The 23,057-nt window shown below is 38.6% G+C and overlaps 1 protein-coding gene across 8 annotated transcripts in view; it reads left to right on the top strand.

The window, feature by feature from the left end:
- The window catches only part of LOC127432341 (pro-neuregulin-1, membrane-bound isoform-like), a 147,163-nt gene that overhangs the window by 106,629 nt on the left and 17,477 nt on the right, over window positions 1-23,057 (top strand). For 4 of the 8 annotated variants that reach the window (XM_051683276.1, XM_051683282.1, XM_051683279.1 and 1 more), the window contains 3 exons: window positions 9,589-9,727; window positions 14,397-14,455; window positions 18,659-18,682. In XM_051683276.1, the coding sequence (XP_051539236.1) occupies window positions 9,589-9,727; window positions 14,397-14,455; window positions 18,659-18,682 (222 nt within the window). Of the gene's footprint in view, window positions 1-9,588; window positions 9,728-13,049; window positions 13,118-14,396; window positions 14,456-18,658; window positions 18,683-23,057 lie in introns of all 8 variants that reach the window. The other 4 variants (XM_051683277.1, XM_051683283.1, XM_051683281.1 and 1 more) reach the window with 2 other exon arrangements.

Consider the following 23,057-nt stretch of genomic DNA (forward strand, 5'->3'; position numbering starts at 1 on the left):
CCTCATGATTTTCCAGGTGTGTATGACTTTCTTTCTTCAGCAGAACACATTTGAAAAAAAAAAAAAGAAAAATATCTCAGCTCAGTAGGTCCTTAAAATGCAAGTGGATAGTGATACGATTTTTGAAGCTCCAAAAATCACAGACAGTCAGCATAAACGTCATCCATACAACTCCAGCAGTTAAATTAATGTCTTCTAAAGGGACACAATCATTTTTGGTGCGAAAAAGATCAATATTTAAGTACTTTTTAACTCTAAATCATCGCTTCTGGTCAGCAGCAGTATACGCATTCACGAGAGTGCTGGGGTCACGTCGTCTCTCTGGTGATGTATTCGTGTTGCCATGTTATGGACTTAATCTCATGTTCTTCTTTCGGTTGAGACATCCAGGAAAAACACATACTAACCATTGTGAGTAAACAAACAGATACAAATACAGATCTAAAGCTACTGTACAGTGTTCCTCCTTCTCACTTGTAAAGAGCACTGCTCTTCCAGGTGTGACGCACGTGCCTCAGTTCTCGCGTGAAAATGCCAACACGATTACGTCACACGCGCATACCGCTGCAGAACAGAAGTGATGATTTAGAGTTAAAAAACGTACTTAAATATTGATCTTTAGAAGACATTAATTTAACCGCTGGAGTTGTATGGATGACGTTTATGCTGACTGTCTGTGATTTTTGGAGCTTCAAAAATCGTGTCACTATCCACTTGCATTTTAAGGACCTACTGAGCTGAGATATTTTTCAATTTTTCTTCAGATGTGTTCTGGTGAAGAAAGAAAGTCATGATGATGTAAATGATTAGAAGATTTTCATTTTTGGGTTAACTATCCCCTTAAATGTGTTTGTCATCATATCAAGAGGAATCAAATTCCCTTGATCTTTTGAGACAAAAGAGTTATTTACACTATGAAAACACTGTAACTTTCTATACACAAAACTTCCTCACCAGTCCAAAAAGAGCCTTTGTTCAAACTAAACTGAACAGATGGCTCATTCAGAACTTCCGCAACTTTGCGACATCACACACTTGAATGTATCAACACATCAGTGACACTTATTGAGTGTTCAGAAACATGGTGAGGTAATAATGAGGAAGTAGGATAGATACCTTTATTCCTAAACAGCAGAAGAACTAACGATAAGAGTTAAATGTGGTAAACCGTGTGAAAGCTTACACTGATTGTGGCTGTGTGTAGCACCTGCCACTCTGCCCATCCTTCTGAAGAATCCCAGTGGCAGAAACCAGCAGCTGAAGTTTGTTTTTAAAAACCATTTCTGTCTGAGTTTTAAGGTATACAGTAGATTGCCCAAAAATGAAAATCCTGTCATTACTCACCCATGTGTCGTTTCAAACCTGTATGACTTTATTTTTTCTTGAAAAACGGAAGATCCTAAATGCCTTGTATACTTTGTGTGTGCATCAGTGAGCGTGTCTACATGCACACCAATACACTGATTCTCTAAAATCATCGTATTTAAAAAAATCTGACAAGGCAAAAATCCGCGTTTACATGACATTTGAAATAATTGCGTTATTTTCTGCTTTTGACGTCAAACCGTGAAGAGGCATGTGCTCAACACGTGCACACATTGGATAAGCCAGTAAGAACGGCGGTTATGGTGTTTACACGCCATGAGAAATCGCCGTAATGGGCAAAAATCTACGAGTGTCGGTCGGATTATTCTTACACTGTTTATTACCTTACAATGATAAAGAAACACTGTTTATTGCGTTTACATGACCACATGCGTTGTCGGCTTATTAAATGTAATCGGTGTAAGAAAGTGCATTTAAATGCACTCAATATATACTTATCATTTTCCTTTCCTTTGGCGTCCCAAATGGACTGTAAAAGTGATATGGACTACAAAAATGGTGCTTCAACATTTGACGGCAGATGCCATTGGTTCTCGTGTGTCATGTGACCAAACATCATGTCAATGCCATCAATGTGCAATTTTTGTAGTCCATATAACTTTGATAGTCATCCCGGTCTCACAGGATCATGTTAGTATATACCTACATTTTTGCGAAATTATTTTTACGTGGCTCGTTGTACATATCGCGGCAGTTTACTGGTGAAATGAACACTAGAGGCGCTACAACAACAATAACTTTTATTCCCTTTAACACAAACCACGAGTAAAACTGCAGATTATCAGTTCATAAAAACTTACTTTTCACTCTGTTCCTCACACAATGCTATCTTATGACATCTAAACACTTTTACTATAGTGCATGAATTGTAAGGTGAAACATTTAAAAAAAATTTACAAGCTTGTTCGAGTTGTTTGAGTGTATCTATCGGTTAGGTTTAGTTTTAAGGTTTAGGGTAGGGAGGTAGGTTTTGCTGATTTAAAACTTAACATTAACCTATTTGTTAGGGTGAACATTTAACTCACTTTTACCACCACACAATGGACATTTAATCTCGGAACTGCAGCAAAATATGTCATGAACCACATAAAATCAATTTACAAAATGCTGCCAAAGTTACGTAATTTTTGTGAGATCAGGCTGTTTATAGACTACTTTTCTAACTGCTATTGTGCTTTCTTTGCAATAACAATTCACATTCAATCAGAGGTGTATAGTAATGAAGTACAAATACTTCGTTACTGTACTTAAGTACACTTTTTCAATATTTGTACTTTATTTGAGTATAAATATTTCTTTGGACTTTTACTTTTACTTCTCTACATTTTGAAGAGAAAATTGATACTTTTACTCCGATAAATTTCTCTAGACCCTTTCGTTACTTTTGCGACATGGTAACACCAAAAATACAAAACAGCTGTAGTGCAAAAATACGTGCAGATCGGCGATTGAGATGTGTGATTCGTTGAAAGAATCATTTGATTCGAATCTTTTAAATTTGATTCTTTTGAACTGAACAAAAAGTTTAAAAAACAGTCTGAATGATTCGTTTTGCAAATCATGAATCTGAATCAAAATCACAAGCAAAGTGCCAGATTACGTGTTCTGTCGTCTGTCTCTACTGGGGAAGACAAGAAACTGCTCTTGTAAGTTTAAATTTGTTTTTTGTCTAATTAATTTGATACAGTTTTACAGTATGTGGTTGCCAGGTTGTTACTATGCTGTTGCTAAGTTTTTTTTCTGTGTTTTTAGTACATTGCCCTGCAGTTGCCAGGGTGTTCTAGGTGGTTGTCAGGTTGTTGCTATGCTGTTGTTAAGTTGTTTTAACTCTGTTTTTAGCACATTGCTATGCAGTTGCCAGGGTGTTCTTGGTGGTTGCTGGGTGGTTGCTTATTGGCCCAAAGGAAAAGAGCCCACCCCCACAAGTTCTCAACTCATTAACAAGTTTCTCACCCTCATTCGATCCAAGATGTGTATGACTTGAATTTTTTCTGAAGAACACAAACAAAAAAAGATTTTCAGAAGAATATTGCTGTTATGTAGGTCAATTCAATGTAAGTGAATAATGGCCAGACCTTTAAAGCTCCAAAAAGCACATAAATGCAGCATAAGAGTAATCCATAAAACTCCAGTGGTTTCATCAATGTCTTCTGAACGGATCCAATTGGTTTTGGGTGAGAATATACCAAAATATAACTCCTTTTCGGACTATAAATCTTGACATTAGCAGTCTCCTTGGCAACCAGGATTTCAAACTCGATTACACTTCTTATAGCGCCACTTAGGGCTCTGCACATGCATCAAGCACTAGAAAGTGAAATCGAGCTTGAAATCATGATCGTGCCTAGAGATTGCAATGGCAAGATAGACAGTGAAAATGAGTTACAATTTGGTTTGTTCTCACCCAAAACCAACTGAATCGCTTCAGAGGACATGGATTTAACCACTGTAGTAGTATGGGTAACTTTATGCTCCCTTAATGTGCTTTTTGTAGCTTGAAATGTCTGGCTACCATTCGCTTGCATTGAATTGACCTATAGAGCTGAAATATTCTTCTAAAATCTTTGTATGTGTTCTGTAGATGAAAGAAAGTCATACACATCTGGGATGGCATGAGGGCGACTAAATGATGAGTACCACCAATCAAATAAGTTGCCATTGGTTTAATGAACTGTTCTGTAATTTATGCAATTTACTTGTACTTTTGATACTTAAGTAAATTTCAATTCAGTTACTTTAATACTTTTACTTAAGTCGTTTTCTCATGAACTACTTTAACTTTTATTTGAGACAATTTCCTTTAAGGTATCTTTACTTTTACTCAAGTATGACAAATGGATACTTTATACAACACTGCTTTCAATACATGAAAAAGTGGTGCCAGGATATTTTTTTTAAAAGTCCTCTTTTGAAGGAAGATTATCTTAAGACTTTCTGTTCAGAAGACTTGTAAAGCAGTGTGGAAAATGGTTGTGAAAAGCTAATAAGTGTTTTTGGCATGAACTTTATAAGTAGACCTCAAAATAAAGTAAATGATAAAAGAATTGTAGGATATGGCCCCTTATAGGCTGCCACATATCATATTTGTGCTTTATTTGAGTTGGATTTTGACTTCATAGTGTGCCACATGATCTAGTTTAAGCACTGTGAACTGCATTATATTGCTGATGCTGTATATCCTCAACTTTAAGCTATTGTTGGAAAGTTCTTAAAGATTCTTAAAGACAGCCTGTGATTTGTGTGCTGAATACAGAGTGCTCACTGAGTCACGGTCAAACCTGCAGTATGATTCAGCAATCTGGTGCACAGCAGAACACCAGGAATACTGTGCCATCTGAAAAGGACAAAGTATACTTTAGCAGATTGAAATCCTCATATTCATCTCCCAGTTGATGTGCTTGAAGTGCTTCCCTGCATTACTGGAGCACTCGCAGGTGTGGTGCAGGAGAATGCGGATGTATTCGAGCACGTCTGCACTGCAGCATCATGTGGTGTCTGTGCAGAGCTGCGTCTTCAGTTTCTTCCCACCAGCAAAAATATGAAATGGACCCGAATCGATGGAGCAGAGGCCTTCACAGCGCTCGCACAGAGAATGAGAGATGCTGAGCGCTGCTGCATTGCAGTGGATGTGTCTGCTGCGGCCCTGCAGTTATTTATAGGCAGCGTGAATTTTAATACTTCTGCTGCTTGCAGAGATTATCGGCTTCTTCTAATTTTGCTCAAGGACTCAAAGAGGGGGGATTTCAAGAACTGAATTTCATTGAAATAAACCTGTAAACTTTGTTTTAGGGTAGTTGAAGTAGTTTTGGGAGGTTGAAATGTCCTGCGGTGTGACATGCTGAACCAACATCTACAACTTTTTTAAACAGTATTTTGCTGATTCATTGATAATTATTATACAGTTGTTGTTTTTGTTGTTGTTTTTGCTCATGTCAGTTTTTTTCTGTCATTTGTTCTTTTAAAAATTAATTTGTAATATCCGCAGGATTATTTCAAATGAACGTGAAGACAAAAATGTGTTAACAAATGGTGAAAAACCAAAATATGCACTTTCCGGGAACAATTTACATTAATATTGCCTTTATTGAGGGGTTTTAAAGGGGTTCATTGATTACTAAATTAATTTATATAATGAATAATTTACATAATGAATAATGTATATGCAGTTATAACAACGTGTACATGCAATGCCTGCCAAATAGTGAGCCATTTTACCTCAATAACACTTATTATTTTATAACATGTATTCAACATTAATAACCGATCTAGTAATTAACTTAATCCCTTCTTTTAATCTCACTTTAATAAATTAGTAAGTACAAATAAGTCAATTTTGCTACATTATGACATAAATCATGAATTAGGGCATTTTACGTTTAAGTATAGATAAGTGTATTAATTAAGCATTTATATCATGAAAGTTAAAATTAACACTATTTGTCAAGTACTGGAGGAAAGTTTCCCTTTTCTTAAGATGATAAAATGATATACTGTATATAAATACATTAGTCTAAATGATGTATTAGTGATTTATGAACCCCTTTATGAACCCTTAACAAAGGGAATATTGTAAAGTGTAAAATGTTACCCACTTTCCCTTACATTCATATAGAGTTTAACTTAAAATCTTGGGGGGTGGGGGGGGTTAAGTTATGGAAACATTGTGCATTAACTGTCTATTACCTGCCCAATCCTTAATCAGTTCCACCACTATTTAACTGTGAACATAAACCTTACAGATTATAAATAAATAAATAAAATATCTTGGGTATTTTCCTACTTTACGACCAGATCAGTGTTCATTAACATTAAGAAAGACACAAACACAAGCATGAAGGTTAAACACAGTGATCCAATTTCCCCTCTTCTAATTTTGCACATCACTCAAGTTTATTCTTGGCATCTTCGCTGTTTGCCGCCAGACATTGAATACATAGAGATCCATCCATACGTGAATTGAATAATTCGTTGCTGTCTCTCACCTTGAAAAGACTCAAACGTTCTCCTGCTGTTCTGCTGACAATTCAACTTTATCGAGGTGCCCGTCAATCTGAGCGCAGCATGCCAAAATGCCAACATCACATGAATAGTGTCTGTTTGAAATCTGTGAGCTGAAATGAATCTTGTGTCATTCTACTCAACACTTATGATACAGTCTTTCATTTGCATCTCTTGCAGTCATTGAGATTCAAACGTATGCAAATGTACCTCACTTTCCTTTTCTCCATAAGAGTGAATTCATGAAGAATGAATTGCACTCACTGATGCCCTAGATTATTTGAACACAGTTTCTGCATTGTTTAAGCAGCCAGTTTTCTAAAGGAATCATGCTAATCAGGTTACAGCGTAAACAAAAAAACTTTGCTGAATGCAGTTTGAACTGTGCACTTCCATGGTACGACATCAGATTTTTAAAAGTCTCAACTATACCACACGTCTGGATATATGCCTGATTAGAATACTCTCCTCCATCATTTGTAGGGTTGGGAAACATTCTAAAATGTTTTAAAAAAGAATATAGAAACTGAATGATTTTCATGACTTTCGGTTCCATTAACAATTTTCGAATGTGCATTCTTCTGCCAATGTGGGTGGATGATTCTTATGAGTTGGTTCTTTTTAATATCTGCAGCGCAACACATACAGCACAGCCAGTGCAGCTGATTCCCAGCTAAGCAATTCTTATCAGTCGGTTCTTTTGAATCTACTGCACGGAACACTGCTGTTGTGATTTCTTTAAATTGCTCAGATTTGCTCGATTATATACATGTACATGTATTTAATAAATCAATAGAAATTTCTTGATTGTTTTATGTGACGACTTATTCTTTTTTGAATGGATAAAATGTATCTTGATATATATATATTAGAGGTAGACTGATTTGTCAGTTTTGCCAATAGTTATTTTTTGGAACTATCGTTATCTGCAAAAATCGATGGCGATAGATGCTGATAGTTTTTTCATCATTTAAATTTTTTTTTTTTTTACATTCAATAAATCAGTTTTAAAAACTATCAGTTGATTAATCGGTTATCTGCCTTTCCCACCACCTTAGTTATCGGTATCGGCAAAATCCACTATCGGTCCACCTCTAATATATATACTGTATATATGTAGATATTGTCATGTACGTTTTGGATCAGCTTGGCTTATTTCAGCTTGTCATATTGAATCAGGATTCTGATTCTGCTGAAACACACAGCACTACCAATGTAGCCTGATTTCCGACTAAATTACTCTTATGAGTCGGTTCTTTTGAATCTTCACCGCAAAACATGCTATGCTTTGTACCGAATGTCTTTTATAATACGGTTCTTTTTAGTGAATTAAAAACTTTGTGTTGTGTGTTTCTGCAGCCAGTAATCGCAATAAATGTTAATAGTGCTGACTTTTGTAAATACAGCACAATCCATAATAAGCTTTATTAACATAGAAAGGGGGTATGTTTGGACTGAAAAGAATGACAATGACTAATATGTATAATAAATCCAGTGAATTTTGTGCCTGCTTTAACTGGATGACAGGTGGTTAGCGCACAAGTTGCCGGAATTTACGTTAAAATATTGCGCTAGTTTGGTGCAACTTTTTAGTGAATTCACTCCTGAAAGTTGTTTTTATGTGGCGGATGATCAAATGTGCCTGATCACTAATGCTGTAGGTTTAATGGGAGTGAAAAACGACAATTAGATTAACGGGCCCAAAGCAATCTGTTACGCTGTCAATTATTCATGCGGTGCCAGTGGACTCAAACATCAGCAGTTTAGACTGTAAAGATTGAATTACGTTGAGCGTCTCCTGCTTCAGTGGTCACCTGATGGGGTCCATGACCTATGAAATCATGACAAAGCTAACTCTATTACCTGCCATGTTGAAGGCAGCATCTCCACAATGTTCAATCGTCCCACACCACACGTCGTGCATTTATAGAGGCAAAGCTGAGAAGGCCGGATGTGGCCTCATAGATTCTAGACCACAGATGAAAGTAACCTGATGTCAGAGGTGCTTAGAGATGGCTATCAATATGTCACTTTTACTTCCTGGTGGAATTAGTTTGGTCCTAAACGCAGCACAAAATTGAGCCATTAGTATGTCGAGTCATGAAGTTACTCAGGGAGATTCATGGTTAGACATGCAATGGACTGTCCATTCATGGTTTGGTTTGTCAGTCCATTCCTAGTCATTGTGACAGCTCCAGAAGGATTGCAGATGTGTGTGTGTAGGCTTGTTTGTCATGGCTTGTCACTGGCACGAAAGTTCAATCACAGAGTCTTAAGCCGCGGTGACTTATAGCTCAGCACTGCATTGATGATGCGTTAGAGACGTGACGTGCTTCGTGCGCTGCCGTAGAGCTGATCATTTAAAATTTTTCATGAGCAGGGACTTTGTCAGACAGGAAGTGCAGAGAAAGGCAGTCGGACCAAACAGAGCACTCAGGAAACACTTTTTCATCCCACTGGGTGTCGACGGATAGAAGTGATGCACTTTCATATATCCAGATATTATCCCAACAACACATCAGGTACAGAGGGATCTTATTGGATGCTGTTGTGATTTCTTTAAATTGCTCGAATTTTGTCTTGATTTATTAAATATATGCAGCCGTGTATGTTTTGGATCAGCTTAGCTTATTTCAGCTTCTCATATTGGATCAGGATTCAGGGATGAGTTTGCATAAGCTGTGTTCAGATGTTTCAGTGCTCATTTTGTGATAGTCAATTGTTTGAAAACTACATTTGTAAAGACAAAACATTGTAGTTGATTGCTTCTTCGGTAGTGCCTGTAATTGAACAGAAAATGAATAGTTTTAATGACTAAAATTGTATAAATGGTCTAGTCAGTGTAGTCATGTAACAAATAAAGTAACACAAGTTCTGTGTCATATTCATCTCACTTTGTATTTATGTTCTTTATTTAGTCCATGGCAATGAGACTGAATTGATTTGAGTTTCATCAATAACCCAAAATATCCCGTCTGTGCAGTATTTGTCTTCTCATGTTCCTCTGCTTTTCAGCGGTTGTTTAGTGAAGATCTTTTGCATTTGACTTACACATGTTGTGCATGTCCTTATCTGCTTTACATTTGGCACACTTTATCTTACACTTTATTTAAAATGAATGCTTTGGTAACATAATAACATCCTCTAGAGTAAAACCGGTCTTGCATCAGTGTATTTATGCGTTTGTGTTTGTCTTGTCCGCAGCGGCCACCAGCACGACTCCGGCGGCCAAAACGTCAAGTCACGTGACGCGCTGCAGTGAGAGCGAGAGTAACTACTGCGTGAACGGAGGAAAATGCTTCACGCTGGAGGTCACGCCCGGCAACATCAGACGCCTCTGCAGGTACAGCTACACGTGTGTGTGTGTGTGTGTGTGTGTGTGTGTGAGAGAGAGAGAGAGAGAGAGAGAGACTGCACGGTGTTTTACACGCTCGCTGACAGACACTCAACCGCTCAGTCAGAGGATTTATGTATTAAAAGTCTTTCAGGTGAAGTCTAATTAAAGCCATTTCTAATAGAAGCTATTCGCAAACTGGTAACACTTTACATTAATGTTCCTTTTGTGAAGGGTTTATAAATGGGTTCATTAATGACTAATAAGTCATTTACAAATGCATTATAAATCATTGATGTGTGGTTATTTCAACATGCATAAAAAGGTTGATTTTCATGCAATACCTGCCAAATAGTGAGGATTTTAACCTGCCTTTATAAATGCTTAAGAGTACTTATTCAACATTAGTAACCTATGGAAATGACCCTTAATGTAAAGCAGACACTTATGAAGAATTTAGTAACATTAGTAACTTATATGTACATGAAGATCAGTCTAGTTTAACGATCATCAGGCTTTATTATATGATATCTGCTGTGAATGAGTATGAAATGTTTTTTTGCAGAGGACTTCAGGTAACTAGCACTAGGTAAGTTGGGACAGTACACTTGGGACATCAACATGACAAGTAGACAAAACACAAACATTAATCCGACTGTAGTGAAATGACATAATCCCTCCTTTTAATCTCAATGGAAGGATTTATTTTTTCTGCATTGTGACATAAATCAAGAAGCAGGGAATTGTATGTTTTTGATAAGTATGAGTAAGTGTATTTATTAAGCATTTATGAGAAGTTCAAGTTAAAATGCTCACTTTTTGGCAGGTATTGCAGTAAGGTCACCCTTTTTATTTATGTCGTTATCATTTATAATGCTACTGTGAATTCTTTATTAGTCATTCACAAACTTCTTTATAAACAATTAGCAAAGGCAACATTATTGTACAGTGTTACCCTAAATCTTGTACTTCTTGTAACTTCAACTAATTACTTAATAAACACATTCCCAATAAATTCAGTTCACTTTTTCATGCAAAACAAAACTGTAGGCTGAGTTTATGAAAGGTAAATGCTCTCAGTTCACCAACAACTGAGGTTTTTGTGTGTGTGTGTTTGTGTCTGTCCTCTGGGCTTTAAGCCACACACTGTATTAGTGCTCTTACTGTCCGATTCAGTGAGTAAGCACTAAAAACTGCTGCATCTCAGGACTCTCTGTTCCCATTCAGCACGTACTGCAGAACTTTCTCTCTCTCTCTCTACTGTAAATACAGGAGTGGTCAGACAGCTGTGCTCCTCAGGGACTTGAGCTTTCAATTTCAAAACGTGTATTTAGTGAAGTTTGCTAAAGCTAAGGCTTCAGATATTATACTTATTTGTCTTATTTTTCTCAGACATGAATGATACCTCAAATCATGCAGCTTGTTGAGGAGAGAGGTGCTACAGAGCGCTGAATTCTGGTTTCAGAAGTAAAAATCCATAAAATTTTTCCATCTGGTAATTGATTATTACTTTAAAGTAATAATTGATTATTACTTATAAACCTTGAAAGACAGACCAACCATGAGCTCCGAGGTTGTTAATTGCTGATAAGTATGCTTCTATTAAAGCCATCAGTTCACGTAATTTCAACTTCAAAATAAAAATCATGTTTAATAGAGGACTTACTGGTAAAGAACTACACTACCCATGATCTACCAATCAGAGAATCCTGGCCAACAAACCGCCATTTCACTAAATGCACCTATGATATGGTGTGAATGATGCAATGGAGTCGCTCTCACTACTCTCTTAATCTACTTACTGATTTATATTTGTATATATCTGAATATTTTGCAATACACTTAAAATGTATGGTTTCTATAGGCCTACTTAGAATCAACAACTTTAAATCAATAGTTTCATATTTCCATCATTTTTAATTTGAATATGCCTAGGGTTGCTAATGCTAACTGTCCTGTATTAGCTGAGTATTTAGGCCAAAATGAAGACGAACAGGACACGTATTGTCCTGTATTTTCAACCCGTTCTCACTCCCAAGGCATCAAATACTGCTGCTTGTGCAGCAGCCCAGCGCGTCAATCTGGGTAAATTTAGGAACAATAATTTCAATTTACATTATACTATTTTATAGATCTTTATAAGCACCCGACCCCACCATTATGCCTAAACCGAAACAATTCTCAACAATATTAAAGACATAACAAGTAGATCAAGTACAGTCTTAATAATTTATTTAAAACAAAAATGATACAAAAGCACTGCAGTATAATAATACTCCAATATCATATGCTACCATACGATAGCATAATGTTATCAATATTTAAGTCCTTTTATGTGAAAGTGAAACTAAACAGGTACCACATGTGACTTTAAGATGTAATAGTGGAGATTTAGAGTAAAAAAGGACTTAAATATTTATCTGTTTCTCATCCACACCTATCATATCACTTCAGAAGACAAGGATTAAACCACTGGAGTCTTATGGATTACTGTTATGTTTCCTTTATGCTTTTTGGAGCTTCAAAGTTCTGGTCACCATTCACTTAAATTGTATGGACCTACAGAGCTGAGATATTCTTCTAAAAATCTTCACTTGTGTTCTGCAGCAGAAAGTCATACACATCTGGGATGGCATGAGGGTGAGTAAATGTTGAGAGAATTTTCATTTTTGGGTGAACTATTCCTTTAATAAATACTTAGATAAAATATGTACAAGAACATTAAAGGATGAGCTCATCCAAAAATTAAAATTCTGTCATCATTTACATGTCATTCCAAAGCCATATGACTTTCTTTCTTCTGTGGTACACAAAAATGAAAATGTTGAAAAATATCCTGGCTGCTCTTTTCCATATAATGAATGTGAATGGGGACTGGGTCTGTCAAACTACGAAATGACAAAAAAAGTACCATATACGGGTCATAAAAGTAGTCAGTGTGATTTGTGCACTGTATTCAAAGTCTTCTACAGTCAAGCAATAGCTTTATGTTCCTCACATAAAGCTAAATTTAAGTTGTTATTCACTGACAAACTTTCCCTTTGCCGCAGCTCTCAAATAAAAAATGGCCACAAGAGAACCAATGGCGTTTAGCCTCAGCACTATTGAAAAAATTGTAATGCATTTCAGAATTTTCATATTTGTGTGGGATATTCCTTTAAATTAAAATAAAATGGCAATAACTACAGTATTAAATAGGGTAGTTAATTACATAAAATAGGTCATTTTCCAACATTCCAGGAGTTTTTGTCCTGTGTGTGTTTTGTAAAGTGTTGTCGTGTAATGTTGTGTTGTCATATGTTATGCTGTGTTCATCCTCTCTTTAACACAGGTGTCCTCCTGGATACACAGGGAACCGCTGTCAAACCACAGACCCTGTGCGAGTCATAGACCCCAAACGTATGTGCAGTCAGTGAACGCCCCTCACCCCCAAACACACACGTGGTCACTGCTGTTTCCATGCTGCCTCTACCACTCCGCCATTTCCAAAAAGTTTCCATCACGTTCTCTGTATCAGAGTCTGCCAGGCCGCACATTCGATGTGGACAGATGCATGAATGTATGTGGCGTGACCCTAAAGATGCCCTACTGTCATCTCTGCCAACCTCTACACTAGAGACACTACTAACTGCACAGGAATATTCAGAGACAACAACATTCTTTGAGTGTTTTTTTTTTTTTTTTTTTTTTTTTTGAGCTGTTAAAGGATTAAGTCACTAAAAAATGAAAATGTTGATGAATCATTATTCACTCACCCTCATGTCATCCCCAACCTGAATGGCTACTCTTTTCCATTTAATGTAAGTAAATGATAATAATAAATATATTTCAAATAATGAAATTGAATGCAGACTGGGTCCATCAAGCTACAAAATGACAAAAACGCATCATAAAAAGATCAGACAATTGGTCTTTATGACTTTTGCACTATATTCCAAGACTTCTGAAGCCATATGATAACTTTGTGTGAGGAACAGACACAAAATGTAAGTCATTATTCACTGAAAACCTTGACATCTTGGCATGTTCAAGAGAGAAGTAGTGATATCCGATTCGTGAATGAATCATTCTTTTGTGTCAGATTTTTTCAGTAAATCATTTCAATGATTTGTTCATGACTGATCCAGTTCTCCAGTTCAACTCACTAAATTAATGATCTGGTCACAGTAGTAGAACAGCCCACTGGAGGGGAAGATTATCAATGAATAATGACTTAAATTTAGGTATGTTCCTCACACAAAGCTATCGGATGACTTCAGAAGACTTAGAATGTAGTGCACATGTCATAGAGACCAAATTTCTGATCATTTTATGATGTGTTTTTGTAATTTTGGAGCTTCACAGCCCCAGTACTCATTCTCTTTCATTAAATGAAAAAGAGCAGGCAGGATATTCTTCCAAAATTCTCCTTCTGTGTTCCACTGAAAGAAGAAATTCTTTTGGGTTTGGAACAACATGAGGGTGTGTAAATGATGACTGATTTTTCATTTTTGGGTGGAATATTCATTTGGTTGGCTCTCGGAATCGGATGGAAAGTGCATGTGATGAAATAAGGCGGATGTTTGCGAGGCGTTCAGCGGGCGACAGCGGACGCGTGTGTGTTGGGAACTTTTGGCTGTCAAACTCACTTCCTGTCTTTCTTCTCTCTTCTCTCTGTGACTTCTGTCTGTCCTCTCAGGTGCCCTGATGAGTTTACTGGTGAACGCTGCCAAAACTACATAATGGCCAGTTTCTACAGTACGTCTCTTTCCTCTTTCTGTCTGTGCTTGGGTCGGAGCATGCTCAGTCAGCGCTGTCTCCTCTCGCTTTGGTTTTGTGTTCTGTACCGAACGTTAGTCAGATCAGACAGTGTTATTTCTTCCATTCCTTCTCTTTGCATGTTTAGCATTTGTTAATCTAGTTTTGTTCTGTTGGATACTTGTTAGCTGACAGTCGTTAGACAGGGATGACATTCATCAGTTTTTACACTCGTGAGTTATTTGGGAAGATAAGGTTTGACACAGCAGTGTGTAATTAGGCTATTGCAGCATCAGATGAAATGACTCACAAGGTTATGAACCGTGACTTTACGATCAGCTCATTATGTTTTGTAGAATGGAAGTCCTATAAACCTGCCTAGTCTCTGGGTCATTCTCAGGAAATTGTGCCATTTGAGCTTTATTTTTATGTAATTTCATTTAAAAAAGTTACTGCTGAATATTCAAGAAATCATATTTTCCCACCTTAGACCCTAAGTATCAGGGCCGTAACCACCATAGACATTAGGTGACCACAATAAGAATTAATATTATTACCCCCAATCCTAAATATGTGCTTACAGCCATGAAAAGTAGCAAAAAGGTTCTTTTTCATTAAACTTGAAGCTACATTTTAAAAAAAGTAGCTAACTACATTGAAACTATTTAAAGAAGAAAATATTTTTTTATATGTAACAATTAGATTGTTTAATTAGGGTCACATTAAACAATAAAACTAAATTGAATATATACATTTATGCAAAATATTAACTAGTAAAACTAGAAAACACCCTATTTTATATAGCTGAATCGAAATAAACTGTCCTAAACAACAGCAATACACTAATTATTTCACCTTCAAAAAAGGCTAGTTCATTTGCATGAAGTATCCGAACAAACTGACTCACAAAAATTAATCAGAATTCCCAATGTTAAATATAAGGGAATCGTTTATTTGACCAGATCATTTACATGAACTGTCCCAATAATAATTAAAAAAAACAAAACAACTGGGGGCCTGGGTAGCTCAATGGTAAAATACGCTGGCTACCACCCCTGGAGCTTGCTAGTTTGCTAGTTCAAATCCCAGGGTGTGCTGAGTGACTCCAGCCAGGTCTCCTAAGCAACCAAATTGGCCATGGAGTAACCTTCTTGTGGTCTGGGGTCCTGGCTAGCTCAGCAATCAGAACAGTGGCCATTTACTATCAAGTCTTAAAGGAGAAGCAGCACCAAAACAGAGCATTTCTGACAGATGGTCAGAATGAGGGTGGAAAATTATCATGTTTTACAAATATATGACTTTATTAATATAATATAAGTGAACCTCAAGGAACATATTAAAATAGTGAAAAAGGCATGTCATGACCCCTTTAAAACTTATTTTATTATAAGAGAGTAAGAGATTATTTACAGCCAGAATCCTTGTGCTTTGTGCCAAGAACATTATTTAACCAATATAAGTATAAACGTAATGAAATACTGACAAAGACTGAAAGAGGGAAAAAAAGACTGTCAGTGTGATGTCAGGAAGATCAAAGCATTATTTTTAAAGGGGAGATGTCACATGCGTGACAGGGTTGAACAGAAAGTGCAAATTTAGCATTTTTGTCAGTAAATACAAAAAAACATTTAATCAGTATAGAAATAGCGGAAGCAAAACCTAATGGTTTGCATTACACATCAAACAATGAAATCTATCAAATAAAGGGGCTAAGTTCAGTATGCTGTTTATGATATCGGCTGCAAGTCATGGAGACACAAATGAGCTTCCTGAGGATGATCTCTAAAACATGATTAAAATGACAAACCAAACTCCGTTCCTTTAGTTAACATGTAAATGACTAATTTCAGACAGTCTGTGGCAAATAAAATCCATTAGTGCACAGTTCACGTTCAGAAGTTTGGCTGATACTGTTTACTGAAGCTCTGCACAGACAATCCATTCTCGGCTGTTATACGTTTTTATGTGTCCTTAAGTTCAAGACCGTCATCAGTAGATCAGTAGAAACAGGTCAGTGTGCTCCAGACTCACAGATCAGGACTCACTTCAGAACAATTTATAAAGGAGAGTGTTATGCCACTGACTGCGCTGCATTATTAGGTCAGTGTATTGCATCACAGTCAAACAACTGATAAACAACAATTTCTTGATAAATGGCACTCAAATGAAACACATTCAGAATTTACGGCAATGAAGGAAATTGTTTAATGTGACATGGGGTCATTATATGGATCCTTCCACAAAATCAGTGCCTTTTCTATTTCAAAAAGGGATTGATCAAGTAAATTTTTGTAAGATTTTATGCATCAGACAAAGAATGTCTTTAATTGGAGCATAAATTGCACTGTGCCATCTCAAGCTAAATTTGAAGATGTTAAAAAAAATGCCTAGCTATGCCTTTAGAAAGTAACTGGGTTGATGGATTTACAGTTCATTTGGCCATTTCTAGATTTATGACACTACAAGGTGTTTATTAGAAAGAGAATTTAATGCTGTTATTTCCACAAATATCCACTTTTTAATTATTAATCATTTTCTGTACAAAATCATGGTAACAGCAAGGACAGTTGAAGATCGTCCCCTTCTGACAAGCCTAGCAAAGTAGAAGATGAAGTGATAAAACAAAGAAGAGACAGTTACTTGTACTTGTAAAGTTCACATCCTTAGAGGAAGATATTTTTATTTGTATTTATTTTTTTTATTTTTTATTTTTGGAAATGTAAGGGGAGTTTTGATGCAAAACTTAAGATCACAACTCTTGGGATCTAAACTTTTCAACTTTTAAGTCTTTAAAAATAGATATTATGTCCACTAAAACATAACATTGTACATATAGATAATAGCTTTTATATTCATGTATTTTTATTTATTTAATTTTTCGATCAAAGTGACACATTTGCTAATACTCAAGAAGAAGTTGGACACACCGTTGGGGACAGGCCAAAAGTCATCATTAGAAAGAAAAACAATGACATTTAAAAAAAATAAAAAAATAAAAATAAAGTTAGTGAGTGAGTCTTTGCTGATGTGTGAAGCAAATTGCCTATAATAACATGTCTTAAAGGGATAGTTCACCCAAAAAGTTTAATTCTCTCATTATTTACTCACCCTCATGATATCCCAGGTGTGTATGACTTTCTTCACCAGAACACATTTAAAGAAAAATAGAAAAATATCTCAGCTCAGTAGGTCCTTAAAATGCAAGTGATGGAGATTTCTCTTTTGAAGCTCCAAAAATCACAGACAGTCAGCATAAACGTCATCCATACAACTCCAGCGGTTAAATTAATGTCTTCTAAAGCAACATGATCGCTTTTGGTGTGAAAAGATCAATATTTAAGTACTTTTTAACTCTAAATCATCACTTCCGGTAAGCTTCACAAGAGCGTAGAGGTCTCGTGGTCTCTCGTGTGATGTATTCATGTTGCTAAGATACAGACAGAATCTCACCTTCTTCTCTCAGTTGAGACATCCAGGATAAGCACACAGAAACAGATACAAATACAGACCTAAACCAAAACCAATGAAGCTTCTGTACAGCATTACTCCTCACTTGTAAACAGCGCTGGTCTTCCAGCTTTGACGCACGTGCCTCAGTTCTCACATGTTTCAAATGTCAATGCGATTACATCACATGCGTGTACCGCTGCTCACCGGAAGCATGATTTAGAGAACCATTGTATTTAGTTATATTTCATTATGTTTTTGTTAACCAATTATCAATTCTCACTAGAGAATTACAGATATATCACTGCCTTCTAGTCTTCTAGTCATACTGTGCTGGATTAAAACTTCACTGAAAGGAATGATAGTTATTGAAATCTGAAATCATGCATGTGCATGTTCTTGTATCATAATGATAACCAATATCGGGCAGCCATAAGTGTCTGTATATAGAGATAAACATCACTATATACGTGTTGTAAACCATCCATTTATCTCTAATGCTTACTAAAATATGACATTTTTGAAAGCATTGAATGATGCATTGTGATGGTGGGTTAAAGTCCAACAGAATAGAGCTCAATGAAATTGTACGTACAGTATATCTGTTATGTATCCTGATTATATATGCAGCTATATGGTGTTTTATTGTGTAGTCGTCCTGTGTATTTGTCAGTCAGAGTGACATCACCGCTCCAAACTCCAACCAACTGTTTTTGTTTCTTTTCTTTCCGTTCATCACCTTGTCTGCCTCGGCAGAACATCTTGGGATTGAATTTATGGGTATGAATCGTCTTTTCTCCTAGTTTGCAGATTTGTAGGTCTAGAAGCTTGAGCCTGTTTCCTTCAATTCAGCCGGTTTCTTTTTGCTCATGAAGGGATCAAACAGCCATAACAGATAATTGGCGATGATCTGAATCACTAATATTTAGTACGTTCATACATTATTTATTATATGAATACATTCAGCATGAGCTGGCTGCTCAGAAAGTTCTGCAGGTTTCTGGTGTGTCATTTATGCTAGGAAGGATGTTGTTAATTATTCATGAATACCATCTTCCACACACACACACACACACACACACAGCCAGCCAGATCAATCCACACACACATAGTCCTGCAGTATTTATGCTGTGTTGAGATCCCTTCAGCTTCGCTTTGCCCTCTATTCATGCATCCCTCTGTCTTCAGCATGACATTGTCATTTCTCACTTTATTCTTTGTGTTTATTCATCTTTTTCTCCCATGTGTCTACTTCTCCTCAGTGTTTTATCAGTGTTTACACACAGTAACAGCAGCTGTGTTGTGTGTTTTGTTGTGTGCATCAAGAAGACGTTTGCTTTACCTTAAAAAAGATTAATGGTCAAAATAACATGGCAACAAAGTTTGCTCACAGGCTTGAATGAGATGTGATCTGTGATAAAGGTACATAACAGAAACAGTAATCTGATCAGAAATATCATAGGATCACGTTACTATACCTACATTTTTGCAAAATGATTTTACATGGTTTGTTGTACGTAACGCAACAGTTTCCTTGTGAAATGAACACTAGAGTCGCTACAACAACAATTACACAATTTTTGAACCAGACAGTAATAATGCAATCGAATTGTGTGTTAGCTCAAATGATGTCCTCAGGTATGAATCCTGAAGAGCACGTGAGCCAAACGTTTCTTAAAAGCACCATTAATTGACGTGGATGCTTCAGCGATTGTGTTTTTCATCTCACATTTGTTTTTCTGACACTATCAGTTAGGAATAGGTTTAAGGTTTAAGGTAGAGATGTGGGTTTTGTTGATTTACAACTCAATACAGCATTAACCTTAAAAACCTCATCTGTTTGGGAGAGTATTGCACTCGCTTTTAGCACCACACAGTGGACATGTCACCTCCGAACTGCCGCGATACGTGTAATGAACCGCATGATATGATTTTGCAAAAACAGCCGAATATCTTTTAATATCTTGGGCCTTAAAGACCCCATGCAATCAAAATCTGAGTTTTTTTACATTTAGTACTAGTTTTGAGATTTTAAACATTGACAAAATTCACTTTTAGCAAATATATGCATTTAAAATGTACAGTCTTTGGGAAGACATACGGAAAATATTTATGACATCATATTGCTCTTGGCTGTTTACAAATTTTTGTCCAATAAAACGCCTTTTACAATAAGAATATCCTCATTTACGTAAATAATTAAATGCTATAGGCCCTTTAAGAGAAAGGATGAGCCCTTCAATTTATCCTTCCCCAACTTTCTGTTTCAGAAGAAAGTAAAATGAAAGAAAAACTGTGCTCATCAAGATGTGGCATTAGGTTTTTATTCAGATAAAAAAACAAAAAACAAAACAAAAAAAACATTTCCTTGTGATGTGTGATACCACTTATTTTCTTTTTGATCTGATCCAGGTACTATTAAAGCCAATGTCGTGAGACCTGTACCAATAACGATAACTTTACCTCTATTAAATAGTTTTTTGTTGTTGTTGTTGTTGTTACTTCTGACGATAAATTAGGTCATTTTGGCCATTTATTAGCCATTTAGCCATCTTTTTTTATTTATAGGCTTAAACTGTAATTTATCAGAAATCTGTTTTTGGTTAGCATTTAACAATCAAGATTTTCAATCTTTTAACAGATTTTAATTTAAATACATTTATAACAAACTCTTGAGCGCTGTCTGTCACTACTAGCAGAAGGAGAAATAGATACATAACTATAGTTCCCTATCTGTCACTCACTCGAAGTTGTGTCGATGTAGTGACACTAGGGGTCACTCTTGGGAGCCCGAGACACCTCTGGTCTTTGATAAAAGGCCAATGAAAATTGGCAAGTGGTATTTGCATACCACTCCCCCGGACATACGGGTATAAAAGGAGCTGGTATACAACCACTCATTCAGTTCTTCTCTTCGGAGCCGAACGGTCGATGTTTACTGAGCTGACTGTTCATTCACCTCTGCTGGATCTGACGGTGCATTTCAGCAGCTTCTACCTCCTCTGCACTGGTGCACTTCAGAGAACGCCCCTGGGCGCTTCGGCAGAAATAAAAGAGTATATTTCTCTAAAAGAATATATTTCTCTAAAAGAGTGGCACACACGGAACGTCTTTTTAAAGACGCGTCTTTTTAAAGATGCCTTTCCATTTGTGTGTTATTCCTGGTTGCGGTCGTTATCTCTCAACTTCTGACGGTCACGATCGCTGTCTTTGGTGTCTGGGCACGACCCACACAGAGACAGCATTCGTGAATGAATCATGTACTCATTGCGAGAACATGACCATGGCAACGTTGCGGTCGCGGCTTGCTTTCATAAGAAAGCAAGCCACCCCAGCGGCTCCCCGCCTCGGTCCTTCTACCTACGGGTATGAGGCAAGCGCGGCTAGCACTGGGGGCAATTTGGGGACCCCAATGGGACAACCCCCCCCACGGACCTCCCATTCCCCAGCACGCTCGTCTGCCCCAATCGGGCTTCCAGATGAGTCCGCCAGCTTGTCTCACGGCGAGTTCGACCTCTTGTTCGGAGCCCGCAAAGCTGTTGAGCTCTCGAGCGCAGCATCGGAGAGCGGGCTTGTCCAGTCGGATGCAGAAGCCTCAGCTGGGCTCCCCCCCTCGGGTACGGTTGCCCAGTCACAGGCTGATGCGGAAATTACGGACATGCTTTCCCGGGCATCCACGAGCGTCAGGCTAGAGTGGAACCCTCCGCTCTCCCCTGAACCCTCGCGGCGCGACAATTGGTTCCTAGGCTCACGGCGCCGCTCACAGCCATGCCCCGCCCCAGTTCCTTTATTCCCGGAAGTGCACGAGGAGCTGACAAGGTGGTGGGAGGCACCTTTTACTGCCCGGTCCCGATCTTTCAGCTCCCCCGCCCTCACTACCATCGATGGTGGGGCGGCCAGGGGCTATTCGGCGATTCCCCCGGTGGATAAGGCACTCGCGGTGCACCTATGCCCGCGGAGCGCCGCCATCTGGCGCGGGCGCCCACAGGTCCCGTCCAAGGCCTGTAGGTTTACGTCGTCCCTCACGGCCTACAGTGCTGCTGGACAAGCCGCCTCTGCCCTGCACACCATGGCTCTCCTGCAAGTCCACCAAGCCAAGGCGCCAAAGGAACTGCACGAGGGTAGTTCCACCCTAGATTTGATGCAGGAGCTGCGCTCAGCGACCGACCTCGCTCTCCGGGCGACGAAGGTCAAGGTGCGGTCTCTCGGGCAGGCGATGTCCACCTTGGTGGTCCAGAAGTGCCACCTTTGGCTCAACCTGGTCGAGATGGGAGAGGCCGACAAGGCACAGTTCCTTGCTGCCCCCATTTCCCAGGTTGGCCTATTCGGCGACACCGTCGAGGACTTTACCCAGCAGTTCTCGACGGTGAAGTCTCACGGCCGGCCGCCAAGAACCCACGAAAGGCTTCAAAGTGCCCCTGAGACGGGCAACCCAGGGACGATGAAATCCACTGCCTTGGAGCTGGTAAGCAGACCACTCCATCCCCCAGTGGAGGGCCGGGAGGAGAATCTGTTGTTGCCTTTTCATTTAATTTCGCTGCATGCCCAAGTGGCTGCGGTAGCCAACAGTTCAGCAAAAGAGCGGTTTCCTCATTCCCTGGGTCACATACCCGGTGTACACGACCATCATCATGACCACCGTCCACCATTCCATTTTGGCAGGTTTGGTGCTCCAGCGGCGGTCTCCCCGCCCCTGCGCGCCCAGCTGTGGCACAAATCCGCCCCCAATGTGACAGTCTCCACGGGTCATGAGGACAGGCCTCTTCCTCCCCTGTCCCAGGCTGTTCCGGGGGTGGTCACAAGGAGCCAGGTAAGTGCTTCGATGTCCATGAACTCAGCACGGCGTGGCACCTCAGGCTCCGCCCCACCGCAAGGCCCCACCCACCAGTATGTCCGACGAGATTGTCCCCTTGGTCCCCCTCGCCCGGAGATTGGACGCGTGGCTTGTGCTTTCCAGTCCGTCGCGATGGCTGATCCAGACCGTCTGACTCGGCTATGCAATTCAGTTCGCCAGGCGTCCGCCCAGGTTCAGCGGTATCCACTTCACCTCGGTGAAGGGTGAGAACGCTGATACCTTGCGCGTGGAGATCGCTACCCTCCTACGGAAGGATGCGATAGAGCCTGTCCCTCCGGCCGAGATGAAGAAAGGATTTTT

This window comes from Myxocyprinus asiaticus, chromosome 42 (genome assembly GCF_019703515.2).
Source record: "Myxocyprinus asiaticus isolate MX2 ecotype Aquarium Trade chromosome 42, UBuf_Myxa_2, whole genome shotgun sequence".
Classification (NCBI taxonomy): Eukaryota; Metazoa; Chordata; class Actinopteri; order Cypriniformes; family Catostomidae; genus Myxocyprinus; species Myxocyprinus asiaticus.